Below are 23,193 nucleotides of genomic sequence, written 5' to 3'. Positions count from 1 at the left end.
ACCCTCTCAGGCTCTATCAGATCCTCCTCTCCACCCTCTCAGGCTCTATCAGATCCTCCTGTCCACCCTCTCAGGGCTGAGTGTCTCAGGCTCTATCAGATCCTCCTCTCCACCCTCTCAGGCTCTATCAGATCCTCCTGTCCACCCTCTCAGGAGTGGGTGTCTCAGGTTCTGAAACACTCTTGGATTGCATCCTACCTGGCAGGTCTCTCCTACCAGGTGACGTAGAGAGGATCTGAGTCTGCACCATGTGCTCTCACTATTAGTGTCCCCCAGGGTTCAGTTCTAGGCCCTCTCCTATTCTCTCTATAGACCAAGTCACTAGGCTCTGTCATATCCTCATATGGTCTCTCCTATCACTGCTATGAGGATGGACCTCTCCTCTTCTCTCTATACACCAAGTCACTCAGCTCTGTCATATCCTCATATGGTCTCTCCTATCACTGCTATGAGGATGGACCTCTCTTCTTCTCTCTATACACCAAGTCACTCAGCTCTGTCATATCCTCATATGGTCTCTCCTATCACTGCTATGAGGATGGACCTCTCCTCTTCTCTCTATACACCAAGTCACTCAGCTCTGTCATATCCTCACATGGTCTCTCCTATCACTGCTATGAGGATGGACCTCTCCTCTTCTCTCTATACACCAAGTCACTCAGCTCTGTCATATCCTCACATGGTCTCTCCTATCACTGCTATGAGGATGGACCTCTCCTCTTCTCTCTATACACCAAGTCACTCAGCTCTGTCATATCCTCACATGGTCTCTCCTATCACTGCTATGAGGATGGACCTCTCCTCTTCTCTCTATACACCAAGTCACTCAGCTCCGTCATATCCTCTCATGGTCTCTCCTATCACTGCTATGAGGATGGACCTCTCCTCTTCTCTCTATACACCAAGTCACTCTGCTCCGTCATATCCTCTCATGGTATCTCCTATCACTGCTATGAGGATGGACCTCTCCTCTTCTCTCTATACACCAAGTCACTCAGCTCTGTCATATCCTCACATGGTCTCTCCTATCACTGCTATGAGGATGGACCTCTCCTCTTCTCTCTATACACCAAGTCACTCAGCTCCGTTATATCGTCACCTGGTCTCTCCTATCACTGCTATGAGGATGGACCTCTCCTCTTCTCTCTATACACCAAGTCACTCAGCTCCGTTATATCCTCATATGGTCTCTCCTATCACTGCTATGAGGATGGACCTCTCCTCTACTCTCTATACACCAAGTCACTCAGCTCCGTTATATCGTCACCTGGTCTCTCCTATCACTGCTATGAGGATAACACTCAACTACTTTTCTCCTTCCCCCCTTCTGACACCCAGGTGGCGACACGCATCTCTGCGTGCCTGGCAGATATCTCAGCTTGGAGGCCGACCCACCACCTCAAGCTCAACCACCAATCAGACGGAGCTGTTCTTCCTCCTGGGGAAGGCCTGCCCGCTCCAAGACCTCTCCGTCACCGTTGGCAACTCCACAATGTCGCCCTTCCAGAGTGCAATGAACCGTGTCCCTGGACAACACCCTGTGGTTCTCTACAAACATCAAAGCAGTAAAAAAAAATGTCTGTTCTCGGTTGCAACACTCACTACCGAGTTCCAAACTGCCTCTGGAAGCAACGTCAGCACAATAACTGTTCGTCAGGAGATTCACGAAATGGGTTTCCGTGGCAGAGCAGCCGCTCACAAGCTTAAGATTGGCGTCGGCTGGAGTGGTGTAAAACTCTGTCAGTCCGACGGACGAATCTGGGTTTGGCGGATGCCAGGAGAACGCTACCTGCTCTAATGTATAGTGTCAACTGTAAAGAATGGTGACATTAACCACATGTTTTTCATGGTTCGGGCCCTTTAGTTCCAGTGAGGGGAAATCTTAATGCTACAGCATACAATGACATTCTAGATGATTCTGTGCTTCCAACTTTGTGTCAAACATTTGGGGAAGGCCCTTTCCTGTTACAGAATGACAATGACCACGTGCACAAAGCGAGGTCCATAAAGAAATGGTTTGTCGAGATCGGTGTGGAAGAACTTGACTGGCCTGCACAGAGCCCTGACCTCAACCCCATCGAACACCTTTGGAATGAATTGGAACGCCGGCTGTAAGCCAGGCCTAATCGCCCAACATCAGTGCCTGACCTCACTAATGATCTTGTGGCTGAATGGAAGCAAGTCCCTGCAGCAATGTTCCAACATCTAGTGGAAAGCCTTCCCAGAAGAGTGGAGGCTGTCATAGCAGCAAAGGTGGGACCAACTCCATATTAATGCCCATGATTTTGGAAGGAGATTTTGGAAGGAGATTTTGGAAGACCATATGTCCACATACCTTTGGCCATGTAGTGTACACACACACACACACACACACACACACACACACACACACACACACACACACACACACACACACACACACACACACACACACACACACACACACACACACACACACACACACACACACACACACACTAACACTAGAAAGCAGCACAGATGAATGCCAAGCTTTATATGCAGATGCTTGGATCCCTCCAACTACTGTTGAATCGTTTGGCTTGGTCAATGACTACGTTTACATGCATTATGATAAATCGATATTAAACTGATTACGTCAGAAGGCCGAGTATGGCAATAGTCATGTAAACACCTTACTCTGCTAATCTTATCATTTCGCTACATTTCAGGGACTACTAAATATGTGTACTATGTGACTTATAACAACTTTGAATTTATTTAAATCAAAGTAAACATACGCTGATTAAAACACCTCGTTTTCTGAACAATCTTTGCAATGATTACGACATGTTAAAACTTTAATTGGCAATTCAGTGGTGTATTTGATCTGTGCATGCTAGTACCAGCTGAGGAGCCTCCCTCTTTAGTGCCAGTGACAACACAATGTAATGTATGTGTCTTCGAAGTAGTTTTCACATGCAAACTTCATATGTCTGAACTCAGAGTAAAATACGCTTCCCAAAATGAACATGTTTGCTGTGGTAGAACGTCGATAATGATTGGCGATTTCCTGCATTTTTAATCCTGATTTACGATGTCTCCATGGAAACAGGATTATTAGGGAAATCGTTTTAAAACAAACTACTATATTAATCTGACTATCCACAATAATCGCATTATTGTGTACATCTAACTACTCATCATTGTCTTTCTCTTCTGTTGTTCTGAGCAAGGGAGCCAGGAGAGGGAGGAGAGTGAGCTGGAGGGGGGTCGTTCACATGCAGTGACACGTGACGGAGAGAGCGAGAGATATGGAAGGTCAGATTAGTTAAATAAGCTCTTTATGTGTGAGTGGCCTTGATTTGATTTGAATCACACATGCCAGAGTATGTCAGCCACAAGAGTCAGTCAGAAAATACGATAGTAACCAAACAGAATACACGATGCACGCACGGGGCACTCTGTGTGTATGTGTGTGTGTGTGTGTGTGTGTAGGTGCGTATCTTTGTGTGTGTGTGTGTGTGTGTGTGTGTGTGTGTGTAGGTGCGTATCTTTGTGTGTGTGTGTGTGTGTGTGTGTGTGTCTTAGACTAGATAAGAGGGACATTTATATATTTGCAGATGCTACTACAGAATTAAAAATAACATGTATTTATTTGACATTTTGCAGGATGAAATCTCTTGAGGCAGCATCTCGTTTTCAAGTGTCCAAATAATAATAAAATGAACAATAATTAGTGACAAGAATAATATGGCAACTACTGTCTAATAATAATAACAATGAAATAATAATAACAAAATAAAAAGTACTAACAAGCCTTCAACTAATAAAACGAATGCTACTAACTACAACTACTAATACAACTAATAAAAATACTGCTACAACTACTAATACAACTAATAAAAATACTGCTACAACTACTAATACAACTAATACAAATACTGCTACAACTACTAATACAACTACTGCTACAACAACTAATACAACTAATACAACTAATACAACTACAACTACTAATACAACTACTGCTACAACTACTAATACAACTACTGCTACAACAACTAATACAACTAATACAACTACTAATACTACTAATACAACTAATACAACTAATACAACTAATAAAAATACTGCTACAACTACTAATACAACTAATACAAATACTGCTACAACTACTAATACAACTACTGCTACAACAACTAATACAACTAATACAACTACAACTACTAATACAACTACTGCTACAACTACTAATACAACTACTGCTACAACAACTAATACAACTAATACAACTACTAATACAACTAATACAACTAATACAACTAATACAACTAATAAAAATACTACTACAACTACTAATACAACTAATACAAATACTGCTACAACTACTAATACAACTACTGCTACAACTACTAATACAACTAATACAACTATTGCAACCGTAAAGCATGGAGGAGGAGGTGTGATGGTGTGGGGGTGCTTTGCTGGTGACACTGTCTGTGATTTATTTAGAATTCCAGGCACACTTAACCAGCACAGCACAGCATTCTGCAGCGATACGCCATCCCATCTGGTTCGGTGGGACTATCATTTGTTTTTCAACAGGACAATGACCCAACACACCTCCAGTTTGTGTAAGGGCTATTTGACCAAGAAGGATAGTGATGTAGTGCTGCATCAGATGACCTGGCCTCCACAATCCCCTGATCTCAACCAAATTGAGATGGTTTGGGATGAGTTGGAATGCAGAGTGAAGGAAAAGCAGCCAACAAGTGCTCAGCATATGTGGGAACTCCTTCAAAACTGTTGGAAAAGAATTCCAGGTGAAGCTGGTTGAGATAATGCCAAGAGTGTGCAAAGCTGTCATCAAGGCAAAGGGTGGCCATTTGAAGAATCTCAAATATGAAATATATTTTGATTTTCTTTCACACTTCTGTGGTTACTACATGATTCCATATGTGTTATTTCATAGTTTTAATGTCTTCACTATTATTCTACAATGTAGAAAATAGTAAAAAAATAAAGAAAAACCCTTGAATGAGTAGGTGTTCTAAAACTTTTGATCGGTAGAGTACATACATACATATTTACTAATATCTTCACGGTGATGTTTCTATTAGTTAAAAAACACAAACAGTTTGTCCTTAAAATTAGAAAAAAAAGGATTTCTTAAATTCACTGTGATAATTTAATGCCCTGATTTCTATAGGTAAATGATTCCAGTCAGTTGGGCCTTTTGGATCTGAAAGATCTTCTTGTAACCTCATGATGTACCCTCGGGGTGTGTAATTGCTGCTGTGGTCTTAAGGAGTAGTGTGAGTCTTGTAAAGTTAGGTTTTTTCCTTTTTATAAACTGGGTATTTCGAGCCCTGAATGCTGATTGGCCGACAGCCGTGGTATATCAGACCGTATACCACGGGTATGACAAAACATTTATTTTTACTGCTCTGATTACGTTGATAACCGGTTTATAATAGCAATAAGGCACCTCGGGGGTTTGTGGTATATGGCCAATATACCGCCTTGCGTCGTATGTAAGAACAGCCCTTAGCCGTGGTATATTGGCCATAAACCACACCCCCTCGTGCCTTATTGCTTAAATACACTGTATATAAAGGGACATTTAAGTGGATACATTCAAAAAGAAAGTGATACCAAGGCTGTTGTCTTCTGTTTGGAAATGACATTTAGTGACTCAGACATTGTGCAATGATGGGTCTTACATCCAAGATCGAATCTGAAAAGATTGTTGTAAATGACATGTAATTCGCAAAGTAAGGACTTGGTTGTGTTTTGAAAGATGATGTCACCTTAGTCTAGGACAGGAAGCGGCAGGTGTGTTACTAAGGTCTTTCTAATAGATACAGTAAATCAATTCTTAGATCTGTATAGTAACCCAAGCTTATAGTTAATTGTTTTTCTAATGTAATCAATATTTTATTTAACCTTTATTTAACTAGGCAAGTCAGTTAAGAACATAATCTTATTTACAATGACGGCCTACCCCGGCCAAACCCGGACGACGCTGGACTAATTGTGCGCCGCCCTATGGGACTCCCAATCAAGGCCGGTTGTGATACAGCCTGGAATCGAACCAGGGTCTGTAGTGAATCAAACCACCATTTTCTTTCTTTCGAGCGTAAAGGCTCTCCAAACCTGTTTTTAATTATTGATAAATATTTTCCTAAAACAAAATAATCTACAATATCAGGGTATTTTTAAATCAAATTAATTCTCTCTGCTACCGCATGGCAAGCAGTACCGGAGCGCCAAGTCTAGGACCAAAAGGCTCCTTAACAGCTTTTACCCCCAAGTCATAAGACTCCTGAACAGGCAATCAAATGGCTACCCGGACTAGTTTTGGCAAGTTGGTTAGGACATCTACTGTGTGCGTGACACAAGTAACTTTTCCAACAATTGTTTACAGACAGATTATTTCACAATTCCAGTGGGTCAGAAGTTTACATACATTAAGTTGACTGTGCCTTTAAACAATTCCAGAAAATGATGTCATGGCTTTAGAAGCTTCTGATAGGCTAATTGACATCATTTGAGTCAATTGGAGGTGTACCTGTGGATGTATTTCAAGGCCTACCTTCAAACTCCAATAAAAAAACTACCAAAAAACTGGCAACATGCCTCAAATATTTTCAATCTTTTGCACTTTTATGATTTAATAACGGAGGAGATATAGGATAAGGTATAGCACAGCCTGTGTGTGTGTGTGTGTGTGTGTGTGTGTGTGGTGTGTGTGTGTGTGTGTGTGTGTATGTGTGTGGTGTGTGTGTGTGTGTAATATATATGTTATAATGATGTTAGCAGACACTTTTATCCAAAGCAACTTACAGTCAAGCGTGAATATAATATTTTTACGTATGGGTGGTCCCGGAAATCAAACCCACTATCCTGCCGTTGCAAGAAGAATGCTCTACCAACTGAGCCTTGCTCTTCCAATTCCCCTCTTGAGTCTGAAAGAAGTCATTCTGTACTGTACTGTACCCATTCCTACCACGTCCTAACGGTCTGTTTTTGTCAGAGCTGAAACACGGTGGTTCATTGTGGTCTAAGAAACCTTCCTCACAGACTCTGGTCTAAAATGACCCAGAATACCAGACGTCTCTGTAGTGAATGGCACCCTAATCCCTATATAGTGCACCAACCCTAACCCTAACCGCTGCTTAAACCAACCACACCCTCAGGCTCTAACTTTAACCCTGGACCTGGTACCTGGTAACTGTTACCGGGAAACTGTTACCTGGTACCTGGGGCTGCAATGAGTTTACTGTGTACGTCTACTGTACTATCTATCCTGGACGGTTTTCATAGGGTCCTGTTTTGTATAGGGGCCTGTTTGTATAAGGACAGGTTTGATACGCAAGATGGTGCCGACAGAGAGGGCTGCCTCACTTCTAGTCCTTAGGAAACTTGGCAGTATTTATTAAAAAAACGTTATGTATTATTTCTTACATTGTTAGGCCAGAAAATCTTAAGAACTATTGGATATCAGAGAGACGTCAACTTACCAACACTACGACCAGGAATACGGCCTTCCCGAAGTGGATCCTTTGTCCGAACCACCCAGGGCATCTGAACTGATTCTAAAGGTCGACCCAAAACAACGGCGCCGGAGAAGAGGCAGACAGCGGTCTTCTGGTCTTTAGAGGCGCGCACACCACCCACCGCTTATATTACTCACTAACGTCCAGGCTCTAGATTACAAGGTCGACGAATTCAGGGCAAGAGAGAGACATCAGGGATTGTAACGTACTCTGTTTCACGGAAACATGGCTCTCTCAGGATATACTGTTGTAGTCGATACAGCCACCTGGATTCTCAGTGCGTCGCGCCAACAGGAATAAACATCTCTCCGGGAAGAAGAAGGGCGGGGGTGTATGTTTCATGATTAACAACATACCACGGCTAGGAACTCAAGTCCTTCTGTTTCACGGACCAAGAACTCTTCACAATCAAATGCCGACCGTATTATGTCCCTAGAGATTTCTCCTTGGTTATAGGCAGGTAGCCTAGTGGTTAGAGCGTTGGACTAGTAACCAAAAGGTTGCAAGATCGAATCCCCGAGCTGACAAGGTACAAATCTGTCGTTCTGCCCCTGAACAAGGCAGTTAACCCACTGTTCCTAGGCCATCATTGAAAATAAGAATTTGTTCTTAACTGACTTGCCTAGTAAAATAAAGTACATTTAAAAAAATTGTATACAGCCGTGTATATCCCCCCTCAAGCCGATACCACGACGGCCCTCAAGGAACTTCACTGGACTCTATGTAAACTGGAAACCATATATCCTGAGGCTGCATTTATTGTAGCTGGGTATTTTAACAAAGCAAATTTGAGAAAAAGGCTACCTAAATTCTATCAGCATATTGATTGTAGCACTCCTACTGGCAATACACTGGATCACTGCTACTCTAACTTCTGCGATGCATACAAGGCCCTCCCGCGCCCTCCTTTCGGCAAATCTGACCACGACTCCATTTTGCTCCTCTCTAATCTCCACCCGGCACAGCCAGAAGAGGACTGGCCACCCCTCACAGCCTGGTTCCTCTCTAGGTTTCTTCCTAGGTTTTGGCCTTTCTAGGGAGTTTTTCCTAGCCACCGTGCTTCTACACCTGCATTGCTTGCTGTTTGGGGTTTTAGGCTGGGTTTCTGTACAGCACTTTGAGATATCAGCTAATGTAAGAAGGGCTATATAAATACATTTGATTTGATTTGATTCAGTGAGTGAGTTTATAAGGAAGTGCATAGGAGATGTTGTACCCACTGTGACTATTAACACCTTCCCCAACCAGAAACCGTGGATTGATGGCAGCATTCGCGCAAAACTGAATGCGCAAACCAGCGTTTTTAATCAGGGCTAGGCGACCGGAAACATGACCGAATACAAACAGTGTAGCTATTCCCTCCGCAAGGCAATCAAACAAGCAAAATGTCAGTATAGAGACAAAGTAGAGCTGCAATTCAACGGCTCAGACACGAGACGTATGTGACAGGGTCTACAGACAATCGCTGACTACAAAAAGAAAACTAGCCACGTCACGGACACCGACGTCTTGCTTCCAGACAAACTAAACACCTTCTTTGCCCGCTTTGAGGATAATACAGTGCCACAGACGTGGCCCGCTACCAAGGACTGCTTCTCCGTGACCCACATGAGTAAGACATTTAAACTTGTTAACCCTCGCAAGGCTGCCGGCCCAGATGGTATCCCTAGATACGTCCTCAGAGCATGAGCAGACCAGCTGGCTGGTGTGTTTACGGATATATTCAATCTCTCCCTATCCCAGTCTGCTGTCCACACATGCTTCAAGATGTTTTGCTATTGGGCCGACAGGTTACCTGGCGAGTTGCTGAAGTCAGATAAATGTATAGTTCTGTGCATCAAACTCTTATGTTTCTGTGCATCAAACTCAGAACCTTTGATCTGGCTCTGACTAACACATAGTGAATGGACTGATACATGGCAGTTACGTGATAATGAATCTGGTGGTCTGGAATGTTACCTGGTTGGTGGAAGTTTGGGGACAGCTCCCTAGAGACGGCCCTAGCAATGTCACAATCTTGTCTGGCCGAGAGAGCTGCCTGGTCTGCTGCCTCTCCCTTCGTCCTGGCATGAGCCGTCCTGCAACACACACACACACACCGCATTAGAACAGCAACACACTCACAACGCATCTCTCTCTCTCTCTCTCTCTCTTTCTCTCATCATCTCTCTCTCTCTGTCAATTCAATTCAATTCAATTCAAGGGGCTTTATTGGCATGGGAAACATGTGTTAACATTGCCAAAGCAAGTGAGGTAGATAATATACAAAAGTGAAATAAACAATAAAAATGAACAGTAAACATTACACATACAGAAGTTTCAAAACAATAAAGACATGACAAATGTCATATTATATACAGTGGGGAGAACAAGTATTTGATACACTGCCGATTTTGCAGGTTTTCCTACTTACAAAGCATGTAGAGGTCTGTAATTTCTATCATGGGTACACTTCAACTATGAGAGACGGAATCTAAAACAAAAATCCAGAAAATCACATTGTATGATTTTTAAGTAATTAATTTGCATTTTATTGCATGACATAAGTATTTGATACATCAGAAAAGCAGATCTTAATATTTGGTACAGAAACCTTTGTTTGCAATTACAGAGATCATACGTTTCCTGTAGTTCTTGACCAGGTTTGCACACACTGCAGCAGGGATTTTGGCCCACTCCTCCATACAGATCTTCTCCAGATCCTTCAGGTTTCGGGGCTGTCGCGGGGCTATACGGACTTTCAGCTCCCTCCAAAGATTTTCTATTGGGTTCAGGTCTGGAGACTGGCTAGGCCACTCCAGGACCTTGAGATGCTTCTTACGGCGCCACTCCTTAGTTGCCCTGGCTGTGTGTTTCGGGTCGTTGTCATGCTGGAAGACCCAGCCACGACCCATCTTCAATGCTCTTACTGAGGGAAGGAGGTTGTTGGCCAAGATCTCGCGATACATGGCCCCATCCATCCTCCCCTCAATACGGTGCAGTCATCCTGTACCCTTTGCAGAAAAGCATCCCCAAAGAATGATGTTTCCACCTCCATGCTTCACGGTTGGGATGGTGTTCTTGGGGTTGTACTCATCCTTCTTCTTCCTCCAAACACGGCGAGTGGAGTTTAGACCAAAAAGCTCTATTTTTGTCTCATCAGACCACATGACCTGCTCCCATTCCTCCTCTGGATCATCCAGATGGTCATTGGCAAACTTCAGACGGGCCTGGACATGCGCTGGCTTGAGCAGGTGGACCTTGCGTGCGCTGCAGGATTTTAATCCATGACGGTGTAGTGTGTTACTAATGGTTTTCTTTGAGACTGTGGTCCCAGCTCTCTTCAGGTCATTGACCAGGTCCTGCCGTGTAGTTCTGGGCTGATAACTCACCTTCCTCATGATCATTGATGCCCCACGAGGTGAGATCTTGCATGGAGCCCCAGACCGAGGGTGATTGACCGTCATCTTGAACTTCTTCCATTTTCTAATAATTGCGCCAACAGTTGTTGCCTTCTCACCAAGCTGCTTGCCTATTGTCCTGTAGCCCATCCCAGCCTTGTGCAGGTCTACAATTTTATCCCTGATGTCCTTACACAGCTCTCTGGTCTTGGCCATTGTGGAGAGGTTGGAGTCTGTTAGATTGAGTGTGTGGACAGGTGTCTTTTATACAGGTAACGAGTTCAAACAGGTGCAGTTAATACAGGTAATGAGTGGAGAACAGGAGGGCTTCTTAAAGAAAAACTAACAGGTCTGTGAGAGCCGGAATTCTTACTGGTTGGTAGGTGATCAAATACTTATGTCATGCAATAAAATGCAAATGAATTACTTAAAAATCATACAATGTGATTTTCTGGATTTTTGTTTTAGATTCCGTCTCTCACAGTTGAAGTGTACCTATGATAAAAATTACAGACCTCTACATGCTTTGTAAGTAGGAAAACCTGCAAAATCGGCAGTGTATCAAATACTTGTTCTCCCCACTGTATATGCAGTGTTGTAACAATGTACAAATGGTTAAAGCACACAAGTTAAAATAAATAAACATAAATATGGGTTGTATTTACAATGGTGTTTGTTCTTCACTGGTTGCCCTTTTCTTGTGGCAACAGGTCACAAATCTTGCTGCTGTGATGGCACACTGTGGAATTTCACCCAGTAGATATGGGAGTTTATCAAAATTGGATTTGTTTTCGAATTCTTTGTGGATCTGTGTAATCTGAGGGAAATATGTCTCTCTAATATGGTCATACATTGGGCAGGAGGTTAGGAAGTGCAGCTCAGTTTCCACCTCATTTTGTGGGCAGTGAACACATAGCCTGTCTTCTCTTGAGAGCCATGTCTGCCTGTCTGTCTCTGTCTCTGTCTCTCTCTGTCTCTGTCTCTCTCTCTCTCTCTGTCTCTGTCTCTGTCTCTGTCTCTGTCTCTGTCTCTGTCTCTCTCTGTCTCTCTCTCTCTCTCTCTCTCTCTCTCTCTCTCTCTCTCTCTCTCTCTCTCTCTCTGTCTCTGTCTCTGTCTCTGTCTCTGTCTCTGTCTCTCTCTCTCTCTGTCTCTCTCTCTCTCTCTCTCTCTCTCTCTGTCTCTCTGTCTCTCTGTCTGTCTCTCTCTCTTTCTCTCTGCCTCTCTCTCCCTCCCTCTCTCGCTCTCTCATCCTCTCTCTCTCTCTATCTCTGTCTCTCTGTCTGTCTCTCTCTCTCTCTTTCTCTCTGCCTCTCTCTCCCTCCCTCTCTCGCTCTCTGTCTCGCTCTCCCTCTCTCATCATCATCTCTCTCTCTCTCTGTCTCTCTCTCTCTGTCTCTCTCTCTCCCCACCTCTCTCTCTCTCTCTCTCTCTCTCTCTGTCTCTCCCCACCTCTCTCTCTCTCTCTCTCTCTCTCTCTCTGTCTCTCCCCACCTCTCTCTCTCTCTCTCTCCCCACCTCTCTCTCTCTCTCTCTGTCTCTCCCCACCTCTCTCTCTCTCCATCAGGGATAACATACCACCCTGACCCCCTGTGCTTCTATCTCAAATCCAAATCCTTCTTTCACAAACGGAGCTATGCCTGTCGGCTGGCCCACAAAGACCTAAATCCAGTCCGCAGGATCTCACTGCTCTGCTGCAGGACAGGATCTCCATCTCTTCATTCAAAGACTCCATCATGGACACTCTTACTGACAAATGTGGTTGCTCGTGTGATGTATTGTCTTCTTGCCTTTGTGCTGTTGTCTGTGTCCAATAATGTTTGTACCATGTTTTGTGCTGCTACCCTGTTGTGCTTCTACCATGTTGTGCTGCTACCCTGTTGTTCTGCTACCATGTTGTGCTGCTACCATGTTGTGCTGCTACCATGTTGTGCTGCTACCCTGTTGTTCTGCTACCATGTTGTGCTGCTACCATGTTGTTCTGCTACCATGTTGTGCTGCTACCATGTTGTGCTGCTACCATGTTGTGCTTCTACCATGTTGTGCTTCTACCATGTTGTGCTGCTACCATGTTGTGTTGCTACCATGTTGTTCTGCTACCATGTTGTGCTGCTACCATGTTGTTCTGCTACCATGTTGTGCTGCTACCATGTTGTGCTGCTACCATGTTGTGCTTCTACCATGTTGTGCTTCTACCATGTTGTGCTGCTACCATGTTGTGTTGCTACCATGCTGTTCTGCTACCATGCTGTGCTGCTACCATGTTGTGCTGCTACCATGTTGTGCTGCTACCATGTTGTGCTGCTACCATGTTGTGCTTCTACCATGTTGTGCTGCTACCATGTTGTGCTGCTACCATGTTGTGTTGCTACCATGTTGTGTTGCTACCATGTTGTGCTGCTACCATGTTGTGCTGCTACCATGTTGTGTTGCTACCATGTTGTGTTGCTACCATGTTGTGTTGCTACCATGTTGTGCTGCTACCATGTTGTGTTGCTACCATGTTGTGTTGCTACCATGTTGTGTTGCTACCATGTTGTGCTGCTACCATGTTGTGCTTCTACCATGTTGTGTTGCTACCATGTTGTGTTGCTACCATGTTGTGCTGCTACCATGTTGTGCTGCTACCATGTTGTGTTGCTACCATGTTGTGTTGCTACCATGTTGTGTTGCTACCATGTTGTGTTGCTACCATGTTGTGCTGCTACCATGTTGTGTTGCTACCATGTTGTGTTGCTACCATGTTGTGCTGCTACCATGTTGTGCTGCTACCATGTTGTGTTGCTACCATGTTGTGTTGCTACCATGTTGTGTTGCTACCATGTTGTGCTGCTACCATGTTGTGTTGCTACCATGTTGTGTTGCTACCATGTTGTGTTGCTACCATGTTGTGTTGCTACCATGTTGTGTTGCTACCATGCTGTGTTGTTGTCTTGGGTCTCTATGTATTGTTGTGTAGTCTCTCTTGTCAAGATGTGTGTTTTGTCGTATATTTTTATTTTTAATACCTGTCCCTGCAGAAGGACTTTTGCCTTTTAGTAGGCCGTCATTGTAAATAAGAATTTGTTCTTAACTGACTTGCCTAGTTAAATAAAGGTTAAATAAATAATATCCAACAGCATGTAGGTGAAGCCAAAAGGCTCTAATGACTTTTGGGATCATGGACGGCTTAGTTTTACTACAGAGCTGCATTACTGCACAACGCAATGGTTAGATGATAGCTCTCTCTCTCTCACACACACACACACACACACACACACACACACACACACACACACACACACACACACACACACACACACACACACACACACACACACACACACACACACACACACACACACACACACACACACACACACACACACAAATCCTTTTGAAAACCCAGTGAGATAAGAGCAGGTACACTTGTAACCTAACTCTCCTCTCTTTCACAGCATGCGTACAGATGCGGCTGGGCACCACGGCTGGGCACCACGGCTGGGTACCACGGCTGGGTACCTGGGTACCACGGCTGGGTAATAGAGGAGGACAGGCTGTGAGCAGTCTGCTTTTGGTATAGAGGATTTTCTATTGACTAATTATTACTAATTCTGAACAGACAGCATGAAGAGCAGATCAGATTGGCTCGTGAACACACTGTGAGTGTGTGTGTGTGTGTGTGTGTGTGAGGTGCCGTGTGTGTGTGTGTGTGTGTATTTGGCTCGTGAACACACTCAGAACACACTCCGACCAGACCACCACTACACGAAGGGAGGCAACAACAAAATGGATGAATCTCTTTCATATGGGGCTCTGGTCAGTAGGGTGTCATGTGGAGCGGCACCAATACTAACACCAACATGACAATGGAGACCGACAGGACGTACCATAGCATCAGTCCAGCTAGACTCCTGCTGAATGATACTAGTCAGGACTCATCAGTAAAGCCTTGCGTGCCAGACTCCTGCTGAATGATACTAGTCAGGACTCATCAGTAAAGCCTTGCGTGCCAGACTCCTGCTGAATGATACTAGTCAGGACTCATCAGTAAAGCCTTGCGTGCCAGACTCCTGCTGAATGATACTAGTCAGGACTCATCAGTAAAGCCTTGCGTGCCAGACTCCTGCTGAATGATACTAGTCAGGACTCATCAGTAAAGCCTTGCGTGCCAGACTCCTGCTGAATGATACTAGTCAGGACTCATCAGTAAAGCCTTGCGTGCCAGACTCCTGCTGAATGATACTAGTCAGGACTCATCAGTAAAGCCTTGCGTGCCAGACTCCTGCTGAATGATACTAGTCAGGACTCATCAGTAAAGCCTTGCGTGCCAGACTCCTGCTGAATGATATTAGTCAGGACTCATCAGTAAAGCCTTGCGTGCCAGACTCCTGCTGAATGATATTAGTCAGGACTCATCAGTAAAGCCTTGCGTGCCAGACTCCTGCTGAATGATACTAGTCAGGACTCATCAGTAAAGCCTTGCGTGCTAGACTCCTGCTGAATGATACTAGTCAGGACTCATCAGTAAAGCCTTGCGTGCCAGACTCCTGCTGAATGATATTAGTCAGGACTCATCAGTAAAGCCTTGCGTGCCAGACTCCTGCTGAATGATACTAGTCAGGACTCATCAGTAAAGCCTTGCGTGCTAGACTCCTGCTGAATGATACTAGTCAGGACTCATCAGTAAAGCCTTGCGTGCCAGACTCCTGCTGAATGATATTAGTCAGCACTCATCAGTAAAGCCTTGCGTGCCAGACTCCTGCTGAATGATACTAGTCAGGACTCATCAGTAAAGCCTTGCGTGCCAGACTCCTGCTGAATGATACTAGTCAGGACTCATCAGTAAAGCCTTGCGTGCCAGACTCCTGCTGAATGATACTAGTCAGGACTCATCAGTAAAGCCTTGCGTGCCAGACTCCTGCTGAATGATACTAGTCAGGACTCATCAGTAAAGCCTTGCGTGCCAGACTCCTGCTGAATGATACTAGTCAGGACTCAATATAGAAACTACAGAAAGAGAACTCTGATGACCTACTTAACCCTTATCTCTCTCTTCCCTCCCTCTCTCTTTTCCTCACTCTACCCTCCCTCTCTCTTTTCCTCACTCTACCCTCCCTCTCTCTTTTCCTCCCTCTCTCTCTCTGTATCCCTCTCCCCCCATCCCCCCTCTCTCTCTCTCTTCCACCATCCCTGTCTCCTCATCAGTATGATCTTATTAAGCTCCAGTCCTTGGACAGTGAGGCGTCCTGTTTAAAAATCAAATTTGTCAGATGCCTCAAGCTTTAATGGAGTGCGGCTGCGTGCGGGGCCAGTTGAGATATTAAAATGGCTTCCGGTCCAGAAATAAGCCATCATCAACCAGGGACAAAGGACTCATCTATATAGCAGTAGGCAGGGGTCTTTCTCTCTCTCTCTCTCTCTCTCTCATTTAAACTCTTCGCAATTCCTGACATTTAATCCTAGTAAAAATTCCCTGTCTAAGGTCAGATAGGATGACCACTTTATTTTAAGAATGTGAAATGTCAGAATAATAGTAGAGAGAATTATTTATTTCAGCTTTTATTTATTTCATCACATTCCCAGTGGGTCAGAAGTTTACATACACTCAATTAGAATTTGGTAGCATTGTGTTTAACTTGGGTCAAACGTTTCATGTAGCCTTCCACAAGCTTCCCACAATAAGTTGGGTGATGTCACGCCCTGACCTTAGAGATCCTTTTTATGTCTCTATTTTGGTTGGTCAGCTCGTGAGTTGGGGTGGGCATTCTATGTCTGGTGTTCTATGTTGTCCTTGTTTTGTATTTCTATGTGTTTGGCCTGATATGGTTCTCAATCAGAGGCAGCTGTCTATCGTTGTCTCTGATTGAGAACCATACTTAGGTATCCTTTTTTCCACCTGTGTGTTGTGGGTAGTTGTTTTCTGTTTTGTGTTGTTGCACCAGACAGGACTGTTTCGTTTCGTTCACTCTCTTTGTTGTTTTTGTTATTTCAGTGTTCAGATTATTTATTAAATTAACATGAACACTTACGACGCTGCGTTTTGGTCCGATCCTTCCTCCTCATCCGACGAAGACGAATATCGTTACAGGTGAATTTTGGCCCTGGTGTAACTGAGTCAGGGCTTTGTGATGGTCACTCCAATACCTTGACTTTGTTGTCCTTAAGCCATTTTGCCATAACTTTGGAAGTATGCTTGGGGTCATTGTCCATTTGGAAGACCCATTTGCGACCAAGCTTTATCTTCCTGACTGAAGTCTTGAGATGTTGCTTCAATATATCCACATAATTTCCCCCCCTCATGATGCAATCTAGTTTGTGAAGTGCACCAGTCCCTCCTGCAGCAAAGCACCCCCACATGATGCTGCCACCCCCGTGCTTCACAGTTGGGATGGTGTTCTTCGGCTTGCAAGCCTCCCCCTTTTTCCTCCAAACATAACGATGGTCATTATGGCCAAACAGTTCTATTTTTGTTTCATCAGACCAGAGGACATTTCTCCAAAAAGTACGATCTTTGTCCCAATGTGCAGTTACAAACCATAGTCTGGAAAAGTAATTTGCTCTTTTCGCACCAAAGTACGTTTATCTCTAGGAGATAGAACGCGTCTCCTTCCTGAGTGGTATGACGGCTGCGTGGTCCCATGGTGTTTATACCTGCATGCTATTGTTTGTACAGATGAATGTGGTACCTTCAGGTGTTTGGAAATTGCTCCCAAGGATGAACCAGAGTTGTGGAGGTCTACAATTTTTTTTCTGAGGTCGTGGCTGATTTCTTTTGATTTTCCCATGATGTCAAGCAAAGAGGCACTGAAATACATCCACAGGTACACCTCCAATTGACTCAAATGATGTCAATTAGCCTATCTGAAGCTTCTAAAGCCATGACATCATTTTCTGGAATTTTCCAAGCTGTTTAAAGGCACAGTCAACTTAGTGTATGTAAACTTCTGACCCACTGGAATTGTGATACAGTGAAATAATCTGTCTGTAAACAATTGTTGGAAAAATGACTTGTGTCATGCACGAAGTAGATGACCTAACCGACTTTCCAAAACTATAGTTTGTGATCCAGAAATTTTTGGAGTGGGTGTAAAGCGAGTTTTAATGACTCCAAACTAAGTGTATGTAAACTTCAGACTTCAATCGTATACTATACGATCACATTGTGGTTTGAGTCTGAGAGATATTCTGAGAGCAGTGAACGTATGGCTGTTACCGTCCTGTAATTCCTGTTATCATACTGTTTGATATCTTTTACTGCAGATAAAAAACTATTCAACCTGAAGTGTGGGTGTCCGTGTGCCTTTCATACTGTACCGAACTTTACACTGGGCAACATACTGTACTGAACTTTACACTGGGCAACATACTGTACCGAACATTACACTGGGCAACATACTGTACCGAACTTTACACTGGCAACATACTGTACTGAACTTTACACTGGCAACATACTGTACTGAACTTTACACTGGCAACATACTAAACCAAACTTTACACTGGGCAACATACTGTACTGAACTTTACACTGGGCAGCATACTGTACTGAACTTTACACTGGGCAACATACTGTACTGAACTTTACACTGGGCAACATACTGTACCGAACTTTACAGTGGGCAACATACTGTACCGAACTTTACAGTGGGCAACATACTGTACTGAACTTTACACTGGGCAACATACTGTACTGAACTTTACACTGGGCAACATACTGTACCGAACTTTACACTGGGCAACATACTGTACTGAACTTTACACTGGCAACATACTGTACTGAACTTTACACTAGGCAACATACTGTACTGAACTTTACACTGGCAACAAACTGTACTGAACTTTACACTGGGCAACATACTGTACTGAACTTAAAACTGGCAACATACTGTACTGAACTTTACACTGGGCAACATACTGTACTGAACTTTACACTGGGCAACATACTGTACTGAACTTTACACTGGGCAACATACTGTACTGAACTTTACACTGGGCAACATACTGTACTGAACTTTACACTGGGCAACATACTGTACCGAACTTTACACTGGGCAACATACTGTACTGAACTTTACACTGGGCAACATACTGTACTGAACTTTACACTGGGCAACATACTGTACCGAACTTTACACTGGGCAACATACTGTACTGAACTTTACACTGGGCAACATACTGTACTGAACTTTACACTGGGCAACATACTGTACTGAACTTTACACTGGGCAACATACTGTACTGAACTTGATAATTTGTCATGTGACATGTTTCTAACCAGGACAGTACCTTCAGCCATGACCCCAAAAGGAATGCGAAAAGCTATGGCTCTCAGCGGGGTTAGTCTAGTACTGTTGTAGTCTCTCCTCCACACACACACACACACACACACACACACACACACACACACACACACACACACACACACACACACACACACACACACACACACACACACACACACACACACACACACACACACACACACACACACACACACACACACACACACACACACACACACTAAAGTATCAGTAGCATAACAAAACGTCTGCACAAATTAACACTGGTGTGGAACCCAACCTGTGTGGCTATAGAAGGTATCTGAAAGCCCAGTGTTAAGTCAGGATTACTTAAGCCTGACTAACTCTATCAGTGGGCAAGAGAAACCAGACACCCAAATCATTTCAGAATGATTCATGTACGTCAGTGGGGGTTAGTATCAATGGCTGGCAGTGACGCTAGAGGTGATGGCTGTAGGACGGATATATTCTAATTTTTGCTACATAAGAAAAACTTAAAGGGGTAATCAGCAGTTGCTACATACATTTTTTGGGGACTTAGAAATTAATGATACTTACCCATTCTTGAAGAATATCTCTAAACGCCAACAGAGGTGTTTTGAAAAGGAGGATTTAGATTTATAAAAGCATCTACTATTTGTGTACCCTTATTTCACCAGGTTGACTGAGAACATGTTCTCTACTACAGTCGTGGCCAAAGGTTTTGAGAATGACACAAATATACATTTTCAAAGTTTTCTGCTTCAGTGTCTTTAGATATTTTTGTCAGATGTTACTATGGAATACTTAAGTATAATTACAAGCATTTCATAAGTGTCAAAGGCTTTTATTGACAATTACATGAAGTTGATGCAAAGAGTCAATATTTGCAGTGTTGACCCTTCTTTTTTCAAGACCTCTGCAATCCGCCCTGGCATGCTGTCAGTTAACTTCTGGGCCACATCCTGACTGATGGCACCCCATTCTTGCATAATCAATGCTTGGAGTTTGTCAGAATTTGTGGGTTTTTGTTTGTCCACCCGCCTCTTGAGGATTGACCACAAGTTCTCAATGGGATTAAGGTCTGGGGAGTTTCCTGGCCATGGACCCAAAATATCGATGTTTTGTTCTCCGAGCCAATTAGTTTTTTGCCTTATGGCAAGGCGCTCCATCATGCTGGAAAAGGCCTTGTTCGTCACCAAACTGTTGCTGGATGGTTGGGAGAAGTTGCTCTCGGAGGATGTGTTGGTACCATTCTTTATTCATGGCTGTGTTCTTAGGTACCAGGCCATCCTCCAAAAGTCTTCGCCTCACTGTGCGTGCAGATGCACTCACACCTGCCTGCTGCCATTCCTGAGCAAGCTCTGTACTGGTGGTGCCCCGATCCCACAGCTGAATCAACTTTAGGGGACGGTCCTGGTGCTTGCTGGACTTTCTTGGGCACCCTGAAGCCTTCTTCACAACAATTGAACCGCTCTCCTTGAAGTTCTTGATGATCCGATAAACGGTTGATTTAGGTGCAATCTTACTGGCAGCAATATCCTTGCTTGTGAATCCCTTTTTGTGCAAAGCAATGATGACGGCACGTGTTTCCTTGCAGGTAACCATGGTTGACAGAGGAAGAACAATGATTCCAAGCACCACCCTCCTTTTGAAGCTTCCAGTCTATTATTCGAACTCAATCAGCATGACAGAGTGATCTCCAGCCTTGTCCTCGTCAACACTCACACCTGTGTTAACGAGAAAATCACTGCCATGATGTCAGCTGGTCCGTTTGTAGCAGGGCTGAAATGCAGTGGAAATGTTTTTTGGGGATTCAGTTCATTTGCATGGCAAAGAGGGACTTTGCAATGAATTGATATTCATCTGATCACTCTTCATAACATTCTGGAGTATATGCAAATTGCCATCATACAAACTGAGACAACAGACTTTGTGAAAATTAATATTTGTGTCATTCTCAAAACTTTTGGCCACAACTGTACAGCAATGGAATACTGTAACAAAATGCTATGTCATTCAAACGCTATGTCAGCCAACTCATAATAGTCAAATACCAGCACAAAATGATGTGGTACGTCTCCCTGCAAAACCATGACATTGACCTCCTGTTGTTGTTGGTAAGTGGGACACCTTTACAGGTGAAGGTGCCATTTGGTTACCCTGGTGATATCAGCCTGCTTTGTGCTAACATTTCAGTCATGCCAAACATGACTAGGAGTGACGAGGAGTGGAATGATAGCTAAACAGATTGGCACGCAGGACGCCATTTACATTTAAATGCTGATTAAAGAGGTCAGAGAGGAGACAGTAGCAGGACCAGGATGCTGATTAAAGAGGTCAGAGAGGAGACAGTATCAGGACCAGGATGCTGATTAAAGAGGTCAGAGAGGAGACAGTAGCAGGACCAGAATGATAGCTAAACAGACTGGCACGCAGGACGCCATTTACAGTAGGTGGAATGATAGCTAAACAGACTGGCACACAGGACGCCAGTTACAGTAGGTGGAATGATAGCTAAACAGACTGGCACGCAGGACGCCATTTACAGTAGGTGGAATGATAGCTAAACAGACTGGCACGCAGGACGCCATTTACAGTAGGTGGAATGATAGCTAAACAGACTGGCACGCAGGACGCCATTTACAGCAGGTGGAATGATAGCTAAACAGACTGGCACACAGGACGCCAGTTACAGTAGGTGGAATGATAGCTAAACAGACTGGCACGCAGGACGCCAGTTACAGTAGGTGGAATGATAGCTAAACAGACTGGCACGCAGGACGCCATTTACAGTAGGTGCCATTTGGGATATATTTACGGGCTCTAGTTGAGACAGACAGTAAGATAGTAGCGCAGGTCAGGATGCTGCATATTATACAACGGGTGAGTCTAATCCTGGATGCTGATTGGTTAAAACCAAAGTTACCACCGGGCTAAGTCTAAGACGTTAAAATGCCAATTTACTCTGTTCCATCTCACTGCACAACCCGCTGTCTCATCAGCCCAGCCAGGCAATTTATTAACTTCATCTCCACTGTACAAAGCATCTAGACATTATCTCACATTTATTTTAAACTAGCAATTGGTTTTCAAACAGCTGAGATTTGTATAAACTTTACTGTTTGCCTCAGTACTTTTGCAACATTGTTTCAGTATTGAATTGTCCCATTTAGTAACAATCATGTCGGGAGTCAGGAAGAGACAGACAGACAGCCATCAAAACTAATGAACCTTGGCTGGGAAACAAAACGACGGCTTGGGGAGCAACCTCAGGACTTTTTCCTCGTGGAAGGATGAAACAGTATAAATAAATCAACCCCCCCAAAAAACATTTTATGAATATTTGTCAATAATTATTTGAATATGTTGGTAACGGTTGTATGAACGTTATAATGCCCTTGAAGCCGGTGTTTGGAAGATATAATGGCACAGTTTGCCGGCCCTCAACGTGCCATTATCCATAAAACACAAGCTTCTCGCGCATTATCACTTACATAAACCTAATCCAGTTGACACAGACAGGATGATAGTGCAGGATAATGAAGAAAGAGGTCAGAGACAGTAGCAGGACCAGGATGCTGATTAAAGAGGTCAGAGAGGAGACAGTAGCAGGACCAGGATGCTGATTAAAGAGGTCAGAGAGGAGACAGTAGCAGGACCAGGATGCTGATTAAAGAGGTCAGAGAGGAGACAGTATCAGGACGCTGAATAAAGAGGTCAGAGAGGAGACAGTAGCAGGACCAGGATGCTGATTAAAGAGGTCAGAGAGGAGACAGTATCAGGACGCTGAATAAAGAGGTCAGAGAGGAGACAGTAGCAGGACCAGGATGCTGATTAAAGGGGTCAGAGAGGAGACAGTATCAGGACCAGGATGCTGATTAAAGAGGTCAGAGAGGAGACAGTATCAGGACGCTGAATAAAGAGGTCAGAGAGGAGACAGTAGCAGGACCAGGATGCTGATTAAAGAGGTCAGAGAGGAGACAGTATCAGGACCAGGATGCTGATTAAAGGGGTCAGAGAGGAGACAGTATCAGG

General features: G+C 44.0%; 1 protein-coding gene across 1 annotated transcript in view; it reads right to left on the bottom strand.

The window, feature by feature from the left end:
- LOC139583244 (junctophilin-1-like) overlaps window positions 1-23,193 on the bottom strand; it is a 102,339-nt gene that overhangs the window by 21,812 nt on the left and 57,334 nt on the right. The window contains exon 4 of the mRNA XM_071414097.1: window positions 9,480-9,598. Within this exon, the coding sequence (XP_071270198.1) occupies window positions 9,480-9,598 (119 nt within the window). The remainder of the gene's footprint in view (window positions 1-9,479; window positions 9,599-23,193) is intronic.

The sequence above is a fragment of the Salvelinus alpinus genome, chromosome 8 (assembly GCF_045679555.1).
Source record: "Salvelinus alpinus chromosome 8, SLU_Salpinus.1, whole genome shotgun sequence".
NCBI classification, from domain to species: Eukaryota; Metazoa; Chordata; class Actinopteri; order Salmoniformes; family Salmonidae; genus Salvelinus; species Salvelinus alpinus.
This window is presented reverse-complemented; position numbering and strand designations above follow the sequence as displayed.